The sequence below is a fragment of the Cheilinus undulatus genome, linkage group 6 (genome assembly GCF_018320785.1).
Source record: "Cheilinus undulatus linkage group 6, ASM1832078v1, whole genome shotgun sequence".
Taxonomy (NCBI): Eukaryota; Metazoa; Chordata; class Actinopteri; order Labriformes; family Labridae; genus Cheilinus; species Cheilinus undulatus.
The window spans coordinates 33139679-33159498 of NC_054870.1; the positions used below are offsets into that span (position 1 = coordinate 33139679).

Genomic DNA, 19820 nt, shown 5'->3' on the forward strand with positions numbered 1-19820 from the left:
CTATATATTAGGAAATGGACATTTAGAACTTATATTGTCAGTTAATTTAAATGTTAAAACCCAGTTTATGCACAAATAGACTTTTATTTCATGTCTTTTCAAATAATTGTAAAAGATACATAGAAATATGTGTCCTGAACCCAGTGATATGATACTAATATGCAGTGAGTTGAGTGTATCATTACATCCCTTCCACCTACACATTGATGGGCTATCTCTGATTGTTGACTGTAACATTCAAATACTATAAAGATTCACACTCACACTAAACAGACCATAAACTTGCTGCCACAGCTGTACAGTGAAAAAGACTAAAATCACAGTGATAAAACTACACAGGAGTTTTTCTGCATGTTTTTATATTACATAACAAAAATTAACACAGGTGTATAGTAAACTATGAGTCACATTTTTTCTTAAAAATTTAATAACTAACTCAACATCTACTCCATATGTTATTTACATGATGTTTGTTAATGTGTACATATGAAATTATTTACAATACTCTTCTTCCTCTTTTACAAAGAATCTTCTGGAAAGACCTCCGGAAGTCATTATTAAATACAGTATATATAACAGGGTTTAGTGAGCTATTGCAGTAACCAAACCAGAAAAACATTTTAAACAGCGTCTCTGGCACACAGCAGGTGTCACACACAGCAGTGAGTGTGTATGTGAAGAAAAAGGGGAACCAGCAGAGAACAAACACTCCCATGACCACAGCCAGAACAAATGTGAAGCGCCTCTCTCTGTACTGCCTTCCTTTCCACCGGCTCACTCCCACACACTGGGGAGCCTCTGGCTTTGGAGAGCTTTGCCCTGGCTTCACCTGAGCCACTTTAGTCTTGATGCCCTTCTTCTTCTTCATGGAACATAGCGTGGTTTCATTGCCATCAGATGAGTAGGGTTCCTCCTCCTCGTCTTGCTCATTGACCTCCTCCTCTCCTCCATCTTTTCTCTCTGCGTTGCCAGAATTGCCATATTCTTTGTGTCGTTCCCCTGGCGGTGCTCTTGTTCTTCTTTTCGCAATCAGATAGATTCTGACATACACCATAATCATAATGATGCAAGGTGCAAAGAAAGAGGCAGTGCTGGAGAATATGATGTACCACTTCTCCTCAGTAATTTTGCATTCAGGGCTGTCTTTTCTGTCCTCGTAATTTTTCATTGTAATAAGTGGAGGGAAGGAAATGATGGCTGCTAGTACCCACACTATGATGATCTTGCATTTAATCCTTTGTGGTGTCCTTCTCAGGTTGTACTTGACCGCTTGGGTGACGGACCAGTATCTGTCGAGGCTGATGGCACACAGGTGAACGATGGATGAGGTGCAGAAAAGAACATCCAGAGCCAGGTAGATCTCACACCACACTTTACCAAAGTACCAATAACCCATCAGTTCATTTGCTAAAGAGAATGGCATCACTAAGGTGGCCACCAGGATGTCCGCACATGCCAGAGATACCAGAAACAAGTTCTGAGGAGCTCTCAGTGCTCTGCTTGTCGTCACAGCAATCACCACCATGACATTTCCAAACACAATTAAGAAGAAAAGGACTGCCACCAATACCGTTACAGGCACTGAGGTCTGCACAGTATTAAGGTGCCAGCCAGGCAAAGTCTCATTTCCGCTGGTGTAGTTCAGACAGCCCATAAGGATGAGTTGTGGTGTCGATTATCCCAGCAGTCTATTTCTATCACCCACTTACGAAATCTGCATCAGAAAAATGAGTCTTTTCATTTTGTTCTCGGAATATTCACGGGAGCTTCTTTTCTTTTTAACACTGACAGGCATGAACAGAGAAAAAATGTTTCCTAGTATTACAAATAGGGTGATTGGTCCATTCCTATTTTCCACAACACCAAATGAAAAAGAGTTCTACAAAAAATAATTCTTCTTTCACCAACCTTTTTAGAATAAAGAACTGCAGTAAACTCCCTTTGAAGACATGTCATGAGACAGACTTACATAGCAGAAAGTCCTGTCTCAGGCAGATCTCTTCATCTGTTGTTGCTGAAGTAGAGGCTGCATCTTTTATATGAGCTTGATCAGACGCTGTGGATCTGTGATGCTGGCTTCACTTAAGTGAGAAGGGGAATGGGAGGAGTTCATCTGCTGCTGGAGATTTAAAAGCAATTCAGTGTTCCTCCCAGTCCCTGTTACCACTGGCTGATAATGACATTAACTATATTTTTGATTTATAGAAGTAATATCTGTAGTAGTTTTATTAAATTACAAAGGATTACAAGTACACTCGATATGGGCTTGCAGCTCCATTTTATGGGCAAAATGTTCAGGTACATCTTGAGAGAAAAATTGCTTGAAATAATGTCTGGATCCATTGAGAAGATCATAGCCACCCATTGAAGCGATAAATCACTAATTGTGCAAGAGAACAGCAAAAGCAGTTTATTTGCAAGAATAAGAATTTCAGCAAGGCAAATGTTTAACTTCGTCATGATAGAGTGCAAAAAGGGAAGTGATTGTTCTGAGACATTTCTTTGCCTATTCATTGGAACTGCTTAAATTTTGTAATATTTTACTTTGTATTTTAAAACTCTGACACATGCCAGCCAAGTGGACCACACTATGAAGTTTGTAAGCAAAGATTCATTTGAAAATACCAGATGGGATCCAGAATATGAAATAACTAGGTGGATAGATTTGTGTGAATTCTCTGTGATGCTGCTGATATAACTCCTTGAAGAAAAACTTCAACTGTTGTCTCTATCAATCAAAAGATACAAACTGCATTTGATTAATTAATTTATTTTTTAATCTTCTAACATGGTGTTTAACTTAAAGTTACTTTAATGCGGGTGCCCGTTTGGCGCCCCATGTTTCCTTCCTCTCTTCTGCGGTCCTTTCTGAATAAAAGCTAAAATCCCCAAAATAATCTCTATAAATGACTTCATGCTAATAATTGCAGCTAGATACTAGATTATTAGCCAGCACTACTAGAGTGGAGGCTTCTGTATCTGGGTTTTTTTTTTGTTTGTTTGTTTGTTTGTTTTTTCAGGCCCATAGCTGACCTTGGGTCCATTTGTGTAGTTTCTCATCAGGAAGGTTCCTACCCATAGACTTAAAAAATGGTGTTGTCTGGATGGCTTCACCCATTGGTTTCTGAAGCACAGTTTTGAAATCTGTCAATGGCTGTCATGTTATTAGAAACACTGACTCCACATACCTTTTGATTATCCTAGAGAAAGGTAAGGAGGCCATACGCCTCCTGGCAAACAGCTACAGGGAACACACACACACACACACACACACACACACGTCAGTCACATCAGCCATCTTTCTAATTAAGAGTAACTGCTAGCCTTAATACTATTTGAACCTAGGCTGGACTCTAAGAACTGCAATTTTTACAGCTTCAGTGCTACAGTGTTACCATTTCTTTTAGCAGACACTTTAGTCCAAAGCCTACCTCTGAGAGTAAGTAGAAACACAAGCATTGATCTAGACAGGAGGGAACAGTATTATTGAAAACCGCTTCTAGTCTGATCACTCACAGGTGCAGTGCTAGCGGCAATGCACAGGCTCTATAGAAGCATATTTTTTTGTTTAATTGTTCATATTTCCAACAAAACAACAAATCCTCATCATGAGACCTCAGTGTCATTATCATTGTCATCAATATCATCATCTTTAGCACTGAACTACCAATTGAGGTGTTCAGAAAGAACTGGGTCTAAAACTTTTTTTCTCAGAAGGAGAAAGGAGAAGAGTCTAACTTTGCATGTAGGTCTTCCCTGAAGATCTAAATCTATTAACTTTTCCTCAAAGGTAGAAGGGGACTCTGCAGATAGAATAGAGTTTGGTAACTCATTTCAACAACACAGAAGAGTCTTGCCTGTGACTTAAGGCCCTGTTATGATGGTAAGACCAGGCAACTATACATGGCAGAAAATAGCTGGCGATAGGGAGTGCAGACCTGTATGAGGGACTCCAGGAAGGCAGAAGCTGTTTTTGTTGCTGTTTTGTAAGCCAAGTTGGCTTTCTTTTTCTACTCTATTGGTCCTAACTAATGACCAGATCAGATGACAGGGATTTTTTTTCTTTTTCTCTTTGCCTTTCACAATGGCACCATGTCAGACTTTGCAAAAACTCAATGCCCTGTCTTGGCTGACGGACTGACACTACAAATGTGATCCTCACCTATCATCATATGCCAGCTTTATGACCTTATCTACTATCTTCATGACTGTGCATGTGTTGATAGGTCATCAGGGAGGCAGGTCAAGGAGTGTTGATCTTTGCTGCGACAGAAGTGTTGTGTATGGTAGCAGTCTTGTACTTTGACTAAGGGCCTTAACAACAAGCAAAGCAATTGGGTCTAGGGCTGAAACAATTCCTCAAATTATTCGGGTGATTTGATTCAAAAATTTAATCGAGGCAAATTATCTGCCTCGAGGCTTCGCTTAAATAAGTCATGTATCCATACACACCCATGCTGTAAGCCTGGACATCATGCCGGCGTTCACGACGTTCTGTGGTTCACACAGATGGCTATTTTTGTGGCACAATGCACTTGTTTTCACTGTTACTATAAAGTAACATGCATGATACGAAGCGTGAAAATCACAAAGGAAGAGAAGTTGATGCAGTGATGTTTACAGCACTTGTCCTGCGTTTTTAAGCATCCACTGGCCGTGGCTTCATGGCAAATATGGCACTAAGCCTGCACCAGTGAACCTACGGAGATCTCCAAGTTTACACGCTGCCTGCATGACTCTCTGCTGTGAGATAGCGCTCAGTTTTTTTCTGCAGACTTCAGGGAATTTCATAAACAGCAGTTTCACAGAAGACAGTCAGGCTTCACGATTCAACTCCTGTGTTGGTGCTTTCCCTCTCTCTCTCTTCCGCGTTTTTTAAATTAAGTTTATTTGATAGGGACAATGCAAATTACGTAGTGCAACTTCAGCCTGTTACAAACAAGCTATTAAAGTAACTGATGTTTCACATATAGAGATTATAGCTTTTGCTAGTTTCCATCTCCTGTCCCTAGTTAGACTTTTAGAAAATGAAAGAAGGTAATAAGTAGAGATATTAAATTTGCATAGAAATTGCATAAAGACAGTCACAATTGATTAAAAAAGCAAACTTAAAGGACAAAAAAGTAAAATTTTACATCATAGTTACATAAAATTACAGCAAAACATGGAGTAGTTGAAAGTGCTCACACTTCTGATTTTGTTTGAGCCACTCTAACATTGTTGTTAAAAGTCTTTGTGTCTCGTGTTAATTTCATATCAGTTGGTAGTGCATTCCACATGTGAGAGCCTCGTATAGAAAAAGCTGACTGCCCCAGGGAGGTCTTACAGTGGGCAATTTTACAATTACCGCTGGCTGTGCCCCTGGTGGTTCTACCACCAGTTTGCCTTTTGAAAAGTTTGCATAACATTTCTGGTGCTAAATTTTGTAAACATTTAAAAACCAGTTTCAAACAGGAGAGTTTTATAAAATTATCAAAGCTGAGCAAATTATACTGCTTTAGTATGTGACAGTGGTGCCACCTCCTGGGTTTTAAATGTATAACGTGCGTGCACACGCTATACATTTAATTATAAATTATTCAAAATTCAGCGCACTGACATCTTGATTGCAGCACATTTTTCAAAAAGTTTCAGCATCCTGATAATTTGATAAGACTTATATTGATAATGAATTGACACCAATAAAATAGAAACACGCTATTGCCATAGACAGTGACTGAGACAAAATAGGTTAAAGTTCATCATCATATAGTCATGAGTCAGCAAGTCATAGAGGCAGCACTCTCCCTTAAAATGTGTTCTCCATGTAAGTGGATGGTCTTAAAGATCAGATTTGTATGGTGGATGAACTCACAAACAAAAAATGTGCAAAAAATTAAAAGTGAACACCCTTTCAAAGATGGACCATAGTCCTGTAATCTAAAAGTTCACCTTTCAGATATCATCAGACCACTGTGTGAATGATGGAACTTTATTCTTGCTATAATGTGAAATATTATATACATGCATAAAGTAGAGAATGTTAAAATGATTAAGTGTCCCTTCACTTTAATGACAAATTGGAAAATAAAAATAAACTACAATAGAAGAAGTTTAAGCACAAAAAATTTCCTGGGAGAGGATCCCTAAAACTCCAAATATGGCATAATCTAATGTCATTATTTAACTTCCTTTCCTTGTAACTTTAATAAATGTAAACTGCCATCAGAACTTCATTGCACTTTTTAAAATATATTTTCTTTGGAGAACCTGTAATACCATTTTTTAATAAAGAAGTAGTTCATTTAAGGGACCCTGCTTCTTTTCTCATTTGTCTAATACTACCTCTCTTGAAAAAGCAAAAGTGACTGATTAAAAAAACGCAATATTTCTTTTTAGAGTACTCGATTAATCGTCAGAAGAATCAATTGAATACTTGATTGCAAAAGGAATCTATTACTGCAGCCCATGTATTCGGGCTGCCGGGGTTCGATGGGTTCTACTTATCTTTGTATGGCTTTTTCATTGTTATTTAAATGGGGTTTTGGCGCACTCAGAAGAAGTACCACTGACTGTACACACATGAAGATACCGAAATAGACAAAAGTGACTTATTGGCGTGGTAATAAATGTCTATGCCGCCAGGGTATACAATTAATATTACAACACATTTTGTTAACTTTCATTGCCCGTTAATGCAACAACCTGCTCCTTCTGGACAAAAACGTTTTTACTAACTTAACTTCCCCGAAAATATCAAGCTTTGGATACATAGCCGAGGCAAAATCCCCCAAACTAGCCGCTTTCATAGACTGCACTCTATGGACTGCACTGTTGAGGGCTTCTTAGATATCGCGAGAACATCTTCGACGAACTTCCGGTGTGCTGTTTTATTTCTCAAGTTAGCTTAGCGTACTGTTGTTCTTGCGGGCTATCGTTTTGGCATATTATCTTGTCTACCACGGCCTTTGTCGGTGAAAAGCATTAATACAAAGGTAAGACTGATCATTGAACACGTGTTGGAGATTTTATTTGGCAGCCAATGAACTGTAGCTGTTTTATTGGCGTCGACCAAGAAGGCCGAACGATCATGCTAACAATTTAGCGCCATGCTAACGTGATTGCTATTGCATACAACGCGTAAATTTACAGACATTATTTAATTAGGTATCGAATTGCTGATTTTTCCTTAGCGCTAAGACTTAACTTAATTATTTAAATCGAGTTATTATTTTTTTATGACAGCGTATTAATTGAAGCTGTTGATATTTAGTTATCCAGCGTGCTAACACAGCTAGCCCCTTTTCTAGAAGACTGTTGTGTTTCATCTCACAGATGTCAGAAGACTTGGTAAAACAATTAAGCAACTACAAAGCCCAGCTACAGCAAGTGGAGGTTGCTTTGTCCACTGACCCAGACAATGAAGACCTCCTTAAACTCCAGAAAGACTTGCAGGTTTGTGTTTATACTTTTAAGATGTGCTAATTTGTACACAATGAAGAAATGTTTTTCACTGACAGACTTGTGTGGAGGTTAAAGGGGACTTAAGACGTGCTACAAGTAAATGAATACCAGATCCCGCTATTGTTTAAAACACACAAGTCCGTGTTTTGTAGCGTGAAAGCCACTGCTTGATCTTAAAACAAAAACTATACAAGTCACTTGCTTGCAAGACTCCTGAGATTTGCAGATGTACCTGAGACTTAATTGAATCCTCACAGAGCCTGTACTCATTAGATGCATCACTGTAAATAACCCTGTTCCCTCTTTGAAAATAGCCAAAACATAATTTTTCACTGGGATTATTGTCTAGACTTTATATGGACATCATAACTCTCTTTTGATCATTTTTGTTACACAGGAAGTCATAGACTTAACAAAAGACCTTCTAACATCTCAACCCACTGATAGTGCTTCCAGCACCCAAGGCTCACAGACAGTTCCACAGAAACATGGTTGGAAAGTGGGTGACAGATGCTTGGCTACATGGAGTCAGGACGGACAGTGAGTATCACCAGCATCATCTTATCAAAACATTAAATGTAATCTATTGCTAGTTGTGTTTATTGTCTGCATCGCAAAATCATACTTCAGAGTACTGGACTGAGTTTTTTAATATTAAAATGATGAATATAGTTTCTTTTCCAAAATACTTGTTTGTTAGTAAAGCCCGTAAGGAATGTCATAGTAGAATGACTCTCAAAGATAGTGGAACTTAAGAACAATTTAAGTTATGTTGATTAGTTTTCAATGTAATGATTCTGTGGGACCTGTTAGTGGTGATTTGAATGGGTCCCATGGAGATTGAGTGAGTCCTGAGGGAAACTGCTGTTCCTGAGAAATGGAAAATCCTAATAAATTGCACAATTGAAGACATTTTTCATCAAATACTATTGAACAAAATGTAGCCTATTATGTTTAAAATTCAGAACAATATAAAGGTTAATGTATTAATATTAAACACAACTAAAAGAATTTTTCAATTAAAATAGGTCTGAGAATGGGTATCAACACCAAGGAAATTTTTTAGTGCTTAACACCTTATTTCTTGTATTCAGCTGTATTTATATGCTCCACATGTCATGTAGATCTCTAACATAGTTCACCAGATTGATAAATATCTGTTACAACATACATGGATGCTAAATTTCATACTTGGTGCAGCCATTCACATAGTTGTATGATGACATCCTTAATCGTTTCTTCTATAATAACAAAATTATTAACAATCCAGACATTGGCAGGGCATTAAATAATTATTTTATTGAATCCTGGAACAATTTAGTGTAGCCATTGTTAAATAAGACTTGTTCAACATCACATCTAGACCAAGAACAGTTTTTTTTTAATGTTAAAATTCTTTCATGACCTGATGATCAAATCATGGCAGTAGTCTCAAACTCTAAACTCTTACCACTTTATTGTCTGTCTCTTGCTCTCTGCCTCAGTCACTTTGATTGGTAACTTTATTTTCGTCCTTTCATCTTTATCAATATATACGTCTACACCTCTGCATGCCGAGGCCTTTCTAATTTCCCTCTGTAACTCAGGTGCAAGGACACTGAATTTTAAATATTCATTGATTGTATTGCAAACAAATAACACCTGTGCCCATGTCAGAGAGGAGGGCATTAGGGCGCACTCACACTAGGCCATCCATACTGTGCCGTATTCTAACTGTGCTAAAGCACATTTGACCCCCTCCCTTGTCCCCCCTTTGGCCCACACTCAAACTGCTCAACACATCCAGGCCTGAGCATGGATACGTTAGCACAGACGCCATCACATGGAGAATGCACTGTTGATGAATTTATATGTGTTGATGACTCACCAAACAAGCTCTCATGTCATAGACAGCCTGTGTCCAGAGCAGGATTAAATGTCCAGTTAAAATTTTTTTTACCACTACGAGAGCAATTTTAACCATCTGATGAGGTCTGGATGTGAATACGCCACAGGATTAATAAACTATGTTCTGTCCAACCGTCAGCGATCAAGACCACAATTTCACTTTTTGATGACATGAAATAGAATTATAGGTAAATGTATTCAGTGGCTGATAGTAGGCCTGGGCGATGTGGCCTAAAAATCATATCACGGTATTTTTCTTGCCTTTGACGGTAACTGTATGATATGATGGTATTACAAACTTAATAGGAGATAATTTTTTTTAATCCAAATTCAAGTGTTATTAAACCCCTTCTCCCCTTAAAACAAGCCTTTGCTGTCATACTCAATTTATGTCTAAGCATAGAAAGCATAAGAATAATATGCATAAAATCTTAATAAGCATAAGAATAATAAGAATAAGAATTAAGAATATTAAGAATTAAGTTAATTTATATTAATTATTAATATATTATATATATATATATATATATATATATATATATATATATATATAAACATATATTTATATGTTTATGTATTTATATTATATATTAACATATATATATTATATATTAATATTAATTAAGAATAAGCATAGAAAAACTTTTTTGTTTTAGTTTTTTAAAGTTTCTCTGGGGTTACTTGTAACTGCACTCCAAGTTTCTCATTTCATCTCTATGCTGATGAGGTGTGTTAAGCTGCTAATGACTTGAGCATGTTTCCTTGTGAAGGCGTTCACAATAAAAGCGTTAGAGAAAAATAACAGCCGCAGACTTTTACTGTGAAGAGCTTGATTGGAAGTACAGTGTTTAGCATTGAGTTAGCTTAACTTTGTCTGCCATACCGGAGTGTTTGTGCAGCTAGATTACAGCAGCTTTTCTGACCTCATTTAACATTGCAACCTGGATCTTTGCCTAACTATGGACTTAAAAAAAGAAAGTCAGAAGTTGAAATAGACATTTAAACTATTGCTTAAGCTGTTGTAAGATGAAGACCCGCAGCGCTGGGCTCTCGACAAACTGAAACCAGCCAAAGCAGCACTTAGCTTGTGTTAAAGCTCCAGGCAGGCTGACAGAGCCTGCCTGGAGCTTTTGTTGTTGTACAGCCTTCAAGCTTTGAGAGGAAAAACATGTGTTTGCCTGCTAACCATGCTTATTTTCAATGGCAAGAGCAGGTGACATTTGGTTAGTTACCTGGCTACACGTAATACTGTAAACCGTAAACCGAACGTGCTATTGACTGGACTCAGCCTGAGCTATCCATCTCAAATCACTCGCTCCGCCAGCTGTGGGAGCAGATATGCCTCGTGCGTGCATCACAGCACAACGTAGGCATTTAAACTGGTGATGACGGTGTTGCAGGAATCCATTCCATGGCAAAAATTTTACCGGTGACAGTTTTAATACCGGTTTACTACCCACCTCTAGATGATAGCATGGTATTATAATTTTATAATAAGAGAGGTTCAGTCAGCCGTGAGTTTAACTCCGGCACACACTTGTCCGTGTATTTGGCACTGTCATTTACGCATGGATGATGAAAGGTGTCTGTTATCCTTTGAGCTGCTGTTTGTGACTCAATCACGGGAAGAAGTTTTATTTCACAAACGACAAAACCTCTCACAGTTGTTAAAACCAGACTTTGCTAGAAACTGGTCAGAAATGTGGACAGGACTGGGATCCATTACAGCGAGGTGGTACTGGAGCTGTGCGAAGTTAAATTCTTCAGCTCTGATAAAATCTTTGTAACTTGGTTAAATACAGTGAGACAAAATATGTAGTTCTGTCTTTCTAGAAAAAATCCTGCCATCTCTAGCATGCAGCTGCAGCCTGGTGTGCTCTCTGTGCTCTGAAGCGGGTCCTTTTGTTGTTACTTCATGTTACGTCACATTCCCGTGCTTGTGCTCCTTCATTTGCATCTGTGCCGTGCCTAGGCCCACCTTGTCCTTCCGTGCCAGGGATGTGAAGTGTGCCGCGCCCGGGCATGTAACAATTGCACTCACACTAGCCAAACGTACTCGACTTTAGGCTCAAACGGGCCCAGGCACGGTACGGATGACCTAGTGTGAGTGCACCCTTAGAGACAGACAGAACACATTTCTATAAGGACAGAGGTGCAGATGCAAAACATAACAAGACATTTAATCTCGAAGTCCTGTGTTACCTTTTCACCAACCACTGATTTCCATAGGCTGAACATGCAGTCAGAGATCTATGCGCCATATTTTATGTTTGACAGAATCAGTAGTTTTGACAGCCCATACCTGCAGCCTCTCTACTTTTAGCAGTAAACTTTTCACTTTTAATTACAGCATAACACCCTACCACATCAGTGTTATATTGTAATTACAGTAAGAAATGACAAGTTCACCAAATGCTGTCCTCGTTTAACAGTGTTCTCTGTGGAAACATTTGACAAGAGCTGGGGGCAGTAAAAAGTCTGATGGGGTTGATGCCCTGTTTGAACACGAGTTTGTTGTTCACAGTGGAAAAAAAATGAGTTGCATCCGTAGGCTGCATGCAGTAGGTTGGCATGGAGGACAGAAGAGACTTGCTATGAGCAAATACATTCCATTTATCTTTGGATTTGGCCTAGCCAGTTGCTCCACTGGAGTGCTCTCAGAAGTATGTGAAGAATTGTGTTATTTTAGTAGAGATTTTAGAGAAGTGGTGTTGTATTTATAGATGTATGTTTTATCTTTAGGGTAGCATAAGTTTGTGTTAAATTATTATTAAGTAGAGCTTGAGTCTTTGGCTCATACTCACCTGCTTACAGACGTGATTCTTTGGCAGGGTGTATGAGGCCGAGATCGAGGAGTTAGACCGGGAGAATGGCACAGCAGCTGTTACCTTCTCTGGATATGGAAATGCTGAAGTGATTCCTCTCCAGAACCTCAAAGCAGTGGAGGAGGGGAAACATTCGAATGAGGATGGAGGTGGAAAGCCTAAATCAAGGTACGAACTACAAGCTATTTTCTTACGATGCTAATACATAAACTTGCTTTGAAATCTCTGTGTAAAAACACATCATGTGCATATGGGCAGAAGTCATGGTCATGTTGTGTGTTTCTACTCATTTTTGCGCACATACCAAGAGGAGAGACCTTTCATGCCTGTGCTGTGTGAAACAAAAGGTTTCACTCAGTCAGGGATGATTCATTTAAAGCTTTCTTTTGTTTGTGTTTATGTCCTAATGGTTCCATTCCTTCTGTTACTTTAAGCTCTATTTTGGGACTGATTTGACAATATTAAAACCACGTAATATGTTTGTAATTGTGTTTGGTTATCGTGGACAAGATTTATTTTTGTTCTATTTCTTTTCTGTTTCCTAGGAAAGAGCAGATAGCAGAGCAGAGAGAGTATAAGAAGAAGAAAGCACAGAAGAAGGTGCAGAGGATGAAGGAGCTGGAGCAAGAGAGGGAAGAGCAGAAGTCCAAGTGGCAACAGTTCAACAACAAAGCCTACTCAAAGAACAAGAAAGGACAGGTATGTTGTGTTTTATATGAAGCTAAGTCTATTTGAGAGTAGCACTACAAAATAAGTGGTGTGCATGTGCTTAAAATGTTTACAATCATGCTAAATGTTGTTTAACATTCTTGCAACTCTGTTGTTCACGTCAACACTGGGATTATGTACAAGTTTACCATACAGTAGGTCTAAGATGAATGAAATATTTTAAAACATTGTAACCTTAAAGTTTCAAGGTGAAAAGGTGATGCGTTGGCCTACCTGTTACCACAGTAAAGACAGTTATATATTTAATCAAAGAAGGGGTTATTTTAATGTACTTAAGAATTCATTTCTGCCTTAAAAAATATGAACTTGCAATAAGGATTGGTACGTTCCCGGTGCCTGTGAACCGGTACCAGTACACAACGGTACCCATTTTCAATACTTTTGTGTGTGAAGAATATGCAGTAATAAATGTTATATAACCCCAAAACTTCTGCATGTTAGATATATATTTCTTAATATCAAAACACTATCAAATATCAAATACATAAAAAAAAAACACCAAACACCGTTTGTAATGTAACATCCCAAGTGTTTTACTAACTCCAACATTGAAAACCTAAACTACTATAACTTCCCAGTGTTTTTTCTTTATATTACACAAATATAAACCCAGCCCCACTGCCCCTATTCATCTAATTTCCCCTCTTTGAAAAAAGTGCGTAGGGGTCCATGGAGGGCGAATAAATTTTAAACAAATGACCAATAGAGTATGAGTCAAAATAACTTAATAAATTACAATTACAATTTTACCATTTAAGTATTACAAATGAAAGTGAACAAACTACTTCCTCTACCATGAACTACATGTACTGCACATCTTCTTTCCTCATGCGGTTCTTTTTCAAACAAAACTAAGATGTCATCTTTCCCTGGTAAGAGCAGAGTCTGCTCCTCACTAATCAATCAATCATGCTCCCATCCACGCAGAAGCGTAACCGAGCCTTAATATGAACAAACGTCACACACCCGAACTGTGCACACTGAGTTCGTTACATTCTCTTTGTATTTACTGCAGAAAATGAATAGAGTGGCAAATTGTTTCATTCTGCAATGAAAATAAGCAGTGAGGATGAGCCTGTGGCTCTGGCACGCCTTCAAAATCACTCTGAATCCTGACAGAGAGCTTCATATGGCACCAGCTGAGCCAAGTTGAGATGGAGAGATGGAGAGCAACCTTTAGGACGCACTGACACAAGGCAGTCCGTGCTGTGCCTTAATCCAGTGTCTGTTAGGTGACAGGAAATGAACGTATGCCTATATCTAGTATATTTCCATGGTTGATATCCACATGATGAACGGGCAAACCCTGGGGTTTAAAGTGGATTCGGTACGAGAGAGAGAGAGGGAGGGGGGCGAACGAGCAGGAAACAGCGGGAGCCGATCTGAATCATCAGTCATCACACTGCTTCCTCAGTTTCGAAGTTTTGCCATGATAATCCTTGAGCTTCATGTCACAGACGTTGCAGCGTAACTTGCATCGTATTTTGAAAAGTGGAGCACTACCTTCAACCGCCTCCTATCAGACATGCTTGTTTTGTTGATTATGTTAGCTGCTACTGACGTCATTACTCTAGTGCATGCAATGCTGCGTTCGCGTCCAGTATGGAACATTGACTACTCTTCCACTCTCTTGCAGTCACAAGAATGCGGTTAGATAGTGAAACATGGTACCGTTTGATTTTATGTGAATCGGTACTCAGGAGTACCGACGGAATTCAGTTGGTACCGATGTTGCAACAATGCATTTGTGAATTGGTTCCCATCCTGGGGTCCAGGCACCAAAGATCTCTGGCATGTACAACGCTGGGTCTGCTCTGGGGTTTTCAAACTTAGATTTGCAGATATTAACTTAAAGTATGATTTGACAGTATTGGACAGTACAACGGTCTTTTGGTAATAAAAAAAACATGTACCCCTATTCTGTGGTGTTATATCAATGAAAACAATAAAAATAAAATGTATTTTATGACAGTAATTTATCTTTTTCTGTGTGTTAGGGGAAGGTAACATCTTTCTTGGATACTAAACCACTGCTTTAGTGTATTAGGGAGTTTATTTTGGTTTAGTTACTATTGACCCTTAAGTTTGTTCCATAGATTAGTGCCTCTAAATGATCACTAGTGATCTTATTTTAATCAATTTCCTTTTATCCACATATGCATTTATATATTATCTATAAATAGCAGGACATAACGCATAACATGCTTTATGAAGCATTATTATTTTAACCTTAGTATGGTCTAGCTACTAAAATAACTGCTGACTCAGAGTTGACAGGGTGTCTTTTATCATGCATTAAGCAGACCGCAAGTTGGCTGCAGGCACCACCAGCTGGCAGCGAGCAGTTGACTCTTCCCTCTTCTCCTCTGCTTAGACAACGAGATCATGCAAGATTTCCAGTCTGAGCAAGCTGGTTGCTTGTGCCTACCGCTGCAGTGCAGCTTCTGCTGCATTTGTTGCAGATATGTGGGCTTGTTTTGGCTTCCAAAACATTAAAGACAGCACATACTTATACAGGGGTCAAGTCATTTGTAAGATATGGAGGGTGTCCGCGGGGACTTAAAAAGTATTAAAAGTTGATAAATCAATTGTGGGAAAATTAAGGCCCTTAAAAAATATTAAGAAGTCTTAATCGTGATTTTATGAGGTATTAAATTTTATTGGTATTCAAGCTTTGACTCCAAAAAGTATCCATGAATATTTATTATCCTCTTCGCTATTATTGAGGCCCAAACATACTCAAGCATACTGTGAGCGGAGCAGACTCCAATGCGGAATGTCCACACTCATCAGAGCTTCCATAGTCGAGTGCACTGCCACGGAGTAGTTTCCTGTGAAATTTCCATGAAATCCTACATTTCCCACAATCCTTGCGCGTTGTTTACATTTTTCTGTCATGCGTCCTACACTGACGGAGCCTGCTGGCTTTGCAAAGCAATAAAATTAAGAGACGGTGGTATGTACGGCCATTAAATGCCACAAGAGACGAGGAAGGGGAGTATGCCATGTTGGTGAAGGACATGCGAAGTATTTTGTTATGTATGTTGCTTGTTGTGATGTGAGGGGAATGTCAGTAAACCTGCCTTTAGTTTAATTTATTCTTTCGAGCTTTATTCCTTCAGACCTGCCAACCTGTATGCATTTTGCGTACCAGGTACGCAATTTGACATGAAAATACGCTGGCACGATTTGCCTCTCTAAACAAGGCAAAAAGTTGCAGATGTGTGAGTTCTGAGGGAAATGTGCACGTGCCTTACTCATGTCTGACAGCAGATGCAGCAGCGTGGTGAAGCAGAATCAACCAATTATACAGACTAGAGGAGAATAACGAGCCTGCTGAACCTATAGCATTATATCCCCACTCCCCCTCCTTCCTGCCCTCTCCCTCCCTGCCCGTGCAATGACAAGGTGAGAGAGACGCGTGCATGCCAGGCACGCAGTTTTACCTGTTGCCACAAAAACTTCACACCACTTTGATTTAAGATTTGAAATTCATGCCCAATCCTTTAATTTTGCTTTCCTCTCGTCATGTGCAATCCTCTGCATCTGGAGTGTGAGCGGCCATGCTCTGCAGCTGATACGATGGTGAGAAAGTGACCTGCACAAGCTCATATGTCGCGGTGTGTTGGCTGTCAGTGAGAGGACAGAGCGCTCAGTCTGCGCAAACTTCTTGTTAAAGATTAATGTATACGATGCAATGCAATACGATGAAAACGATGAATTTTCTCTTCAGTAATATTGTAGCTGCTGCTATTTGGTTAACAAGACAATACGTGTCTGAATGTAGCATACAGGCCCAATATGAGACGGACAGACAGACAGCTGTGTCTAATGGAGAGATGAGGGAAAATGACGGGAGCACACTGCATAAACTTTGTGTATTGTTAGGGTAAAGACACAATTTGGTGATAGATTTTTTGTTTTAATTACCATTTAACTCCAGTTGTGCTAATGTTGTCATTACACCGTTAGAGAGAAAAGAGTGATTTATTCATTTATATCAGCTCTATACACATCAGACCCCAGTGTGATTGTACAATATGGACAAAACTCTAACAGTGTTAAATGAATTTCTTATAATGTTAAAAATATTTTCCTGTTACTCTGTGTATCAGTAAGGGCTGTCCAAACTATGGCCTGTGAGCCGACTGTGGTCCTTGGTCCTTTTGAATTGACCTGCAAGAAATCTATCAAAAAAGCCCACATAAGAACATAAAACTTGTACTTTACTCTTTTTCTTAGTTTGACTAACAATATTGAGGTTTGTACAATATGTTGATATTTACAAATTAAATTTAGCCAATATCAATACCAATATAAAAATGCATACACCTAACACTTCAGTCCTTGAAACACAGTTTAAGGATGAACAAAGAAACATACTTCAGTCTCTAGTACACATTTTAAAGTTTAAGTAATAAGGATGAACACAGAAAAAGACTTCAGCTGTTTGTTGGTCCTGCCTAAAGTTAAAAAAAAAGAATGATAAAGGGATTACAGCAGCAAATAGCAGCATGAATGGAGCTCATTTGCTCCTCTGTCTGATCCATCTCAAGGTCTGATTTCCAAATCACATTGTTCCTATCATCCTCAAGCACCAACACTACTATGAAGTTAGTCAGCTTCCAGCAGTTTGCTGTTGTTTTGTGTCTGGATGTAGAGATGAACCATCAGTGTCTCTCCTCTCTGCTGCACCCCAAAATCCTTAACAATGACTGGCAGTTAGCTTTGTCAGACATTAACGTAGGGCTGTAATTTAGGCTGTTTTTTAAGTACTTTCACTCACTGAGCATATATTTTGGTCACATGTTGGTAACCATGTTAGAAACATTGTATATATTATGCTACAAGTTTTAAATTTAAAAGCCTCCCATGGACAGGTGTTGAAAATTAGCACTTTGCTATAAACACTTACAGCAGTGCATCTGGGACCTGTGTATGATTAAATGTCACAGCATCAATGTTACTGTGTGCCCATGTCAAATAAATGCTTAATAATATAAAAAAATGTTTTAGTTCTGTGCTACAAGATTGTCAACCTCTGTAGCACCAGTGCTATGTATGTGTGTGTGTGTATATATATATATATATATATATATATATATATATAAAACACACACACATTCCAGTTCGTGAACCAATCCAGACAGTGAATGGGGAAATTACTGTGTGCAAAGCAAAGGAGTTGCAAAAATCTGCGAGAAATGCCGCACAACGCAAGTGGTACTCAAAATATTTTGCCAGGGTTGGCAGGTCTGTGGGTGAGTGAATTCTTTTGGCAATATAGCATATATTTTAAATTACAAAAATATCGCAATACATGGCCTTGCTCATAGTATCGCAATATATTGATATTGGCACCCCTGTATTGCAATACATATCGTATCACCAGATTCTTGCCAATATACACCCCTAGTATATAACATGTACTCCGTCACTTTGTGTGCCTCTCTAACCTATATTGCCCAGCACTGCATTGCTCTCTTTCTGTCTCCTGCTGGGTGTCTCACAATCAGTCAGCTGTGCGCTTACGCTGTTTTGTTACCACATGAACACACTTGTGCGACCTAACGACGAACGACGGAATCTTGGTCAGATGAGAGCATATTGACCAACCAACAGACCAGAAGTTGTCCACCCTAATACACTCATGCCAATAAAGCACTCTCAACTTGAACCTGACATCTGGTTTAAGAAGGAAGTGTTGCTGTTTGATGACCAGTGACTAAGTGTAATTTGAACTCTTATATCATGGGGAGAGTAAAAAGACAGCAAAAGAAACTTGAGTTCATCATTTCAAATACTATGAGAGAAGTTTAATTTCACATTGTTGCAAAGTCTTTAGTAGGGAAACTAAAAAAATTATATATATTAGGTGCCAAATTAACTAAAACTGACTGACATCAGAGCAAATTTTTAAAGTTTCAACCATTTCATCCACATGGTACCTAACCCATGTACCTTAAACTGCATGTACAGCAAATGTTTTCAGGGATTTAGCTGAAAATGCAAGGAAACCTGTGGCAAAATGTAATTTGCCTACAAGTCCAGTATTCCACTGTTTGTAACCCTGACTAAGTCTACTTGTCTTTTTTGTTCTTGCAGGTAAAGAGGAGCATATTTGCATCACCAGAAAGCGTAAATGGAAAAGTGGGAGTGGGAACATGCGGTATCGCAGACAAACCAATGACCCAGTACAATGACACGTCAAAATACAACGTCAGACATCTAATGCCACAATGACCTGATACATTATGTATAATATAGTCCACTGTATACTAGCAGTATCAGTGCTTTACATTGTGTTTATACATCATTTAAGTTTCTCAAGTAAAGAAAACTTTGAAAGAATTTGCTTGCACACCATTGTTTGATATATTGATGTAGTTTACTTATATACTATGTAGGTACAACAACAAATATCCAAATGGAGGGGATTTAACCCAACACTGGAGCACCTGTTGTATAAGAACAGGAAGGAATGTTGTTGGAAAGTTGTAGCTTTTACTGTTTGTGTCCATGATACAATAAGGCCAAATACCTGCAAAGATCTGTAGACGTATCCATCTTTAGATTTGGTGTGTTAGTTTCAGGCTGGACTTATAACACACTCATTGCTAGGTTATCTGAATATTTATAAAAGTGATCTGAGATGGCTAATCTGTATTTTTTATTTCTGTATATATAATACAGTGAAATAAAAATGGTTTTGTTTTCATTTTTTAAGTACTTGCTTCCACTTCTATGCTTGTTCTTTGATTATATTTTATGTGTGGTTTGTCAGGCTCCTGTAGGGGGCAGTAAAAAATTGTATGACTGTTAATACATCCATCTTATAGAGGCATCCTGCAACTGTTAATACAGCTCATTTTCTATTTGAAGAAGTTATTTTATTTTGTATGCCAGCTTCACGTAACAGATTGTGTTAACTACATA

General features: G+C 38.6%; 2 protein-coding genes across 2 annotated transcripts; one reads left to right on the forward strand and one right to left on the reverse strand.

Moving 5' to 3' along the window:
• Window positions 1-449: 449 nt before the first annotated feature.
• Window positions 450-1997, reverse strand: LOC121511381 (alpha-2A adrenergic receptor-like). The gene has a single exon (XM_041790037.1). The coding sequence runs from the start codon at window positions 1652-1654 to the stop codon at window positions 497-499; it is 1158 nt and encodes a 385-aa protein (XP_041645971.1). The 5' UTR covers window positions 1655-1997; the 3' UTR covers window positions 450-496.
• Window positions 1998-6846: 4849 nt separating this feature from the next.
• Window positions 6847-19602, forward strand: smndc1 (survival motor neuron domain containing 1). The gene is made up of 6 exons (XM_041790040.1): window positions 6847-6974; window positions 7315-7434; window positions 7841-7983; window positions 12162-12323; window positions 12701-12854; window positions 18990-19602. Exons 2-6 carry the CDS (start codon window positions 7315-7317, stop codon window positions 19125-19127), a joined length of 717 nt encoding a protein of 238 aa, XP_041645974.1. The 5' UTR covers window positions 6847-6974; the 3' UTR covers window positions 19128-19602.
• The last annotated feature ends 218 nt before the right edge of the window (window positions 19603-19820 follow it).

Bases quoted from the DNA above. Each gene is read 5' to 3' on its own strand.
- LOC121511381 (XM_041790037.1), bottom strand. From the start codon at position 1,654: ATGGGCTGTCTGAACTACACCAGCGGAAATGAGACTTTGCCTGGCTGG.
- smndc1 (XM_041790040.1), top strand. From the start codon at position 7,315: ATGTCAGAAGACTTGGTAAAACAATTAAGCAACTACAAAGCCCAGCTA. The intron at 7,984-12,161 runs GTGAGTATCACC...ATTCTTTGGCAG, and splicing joins ACATGGAGTCAGGACGGACA to GGTGTATGAGGCCGAGATCG. The intron at 12,855-18,989 runs GTATGTTGTGTT...TTGTTCTTGCAG, and splicing joins CAAAGAACAAGAAAGGACAG to GTAAAGAGGAGCATATTTGC.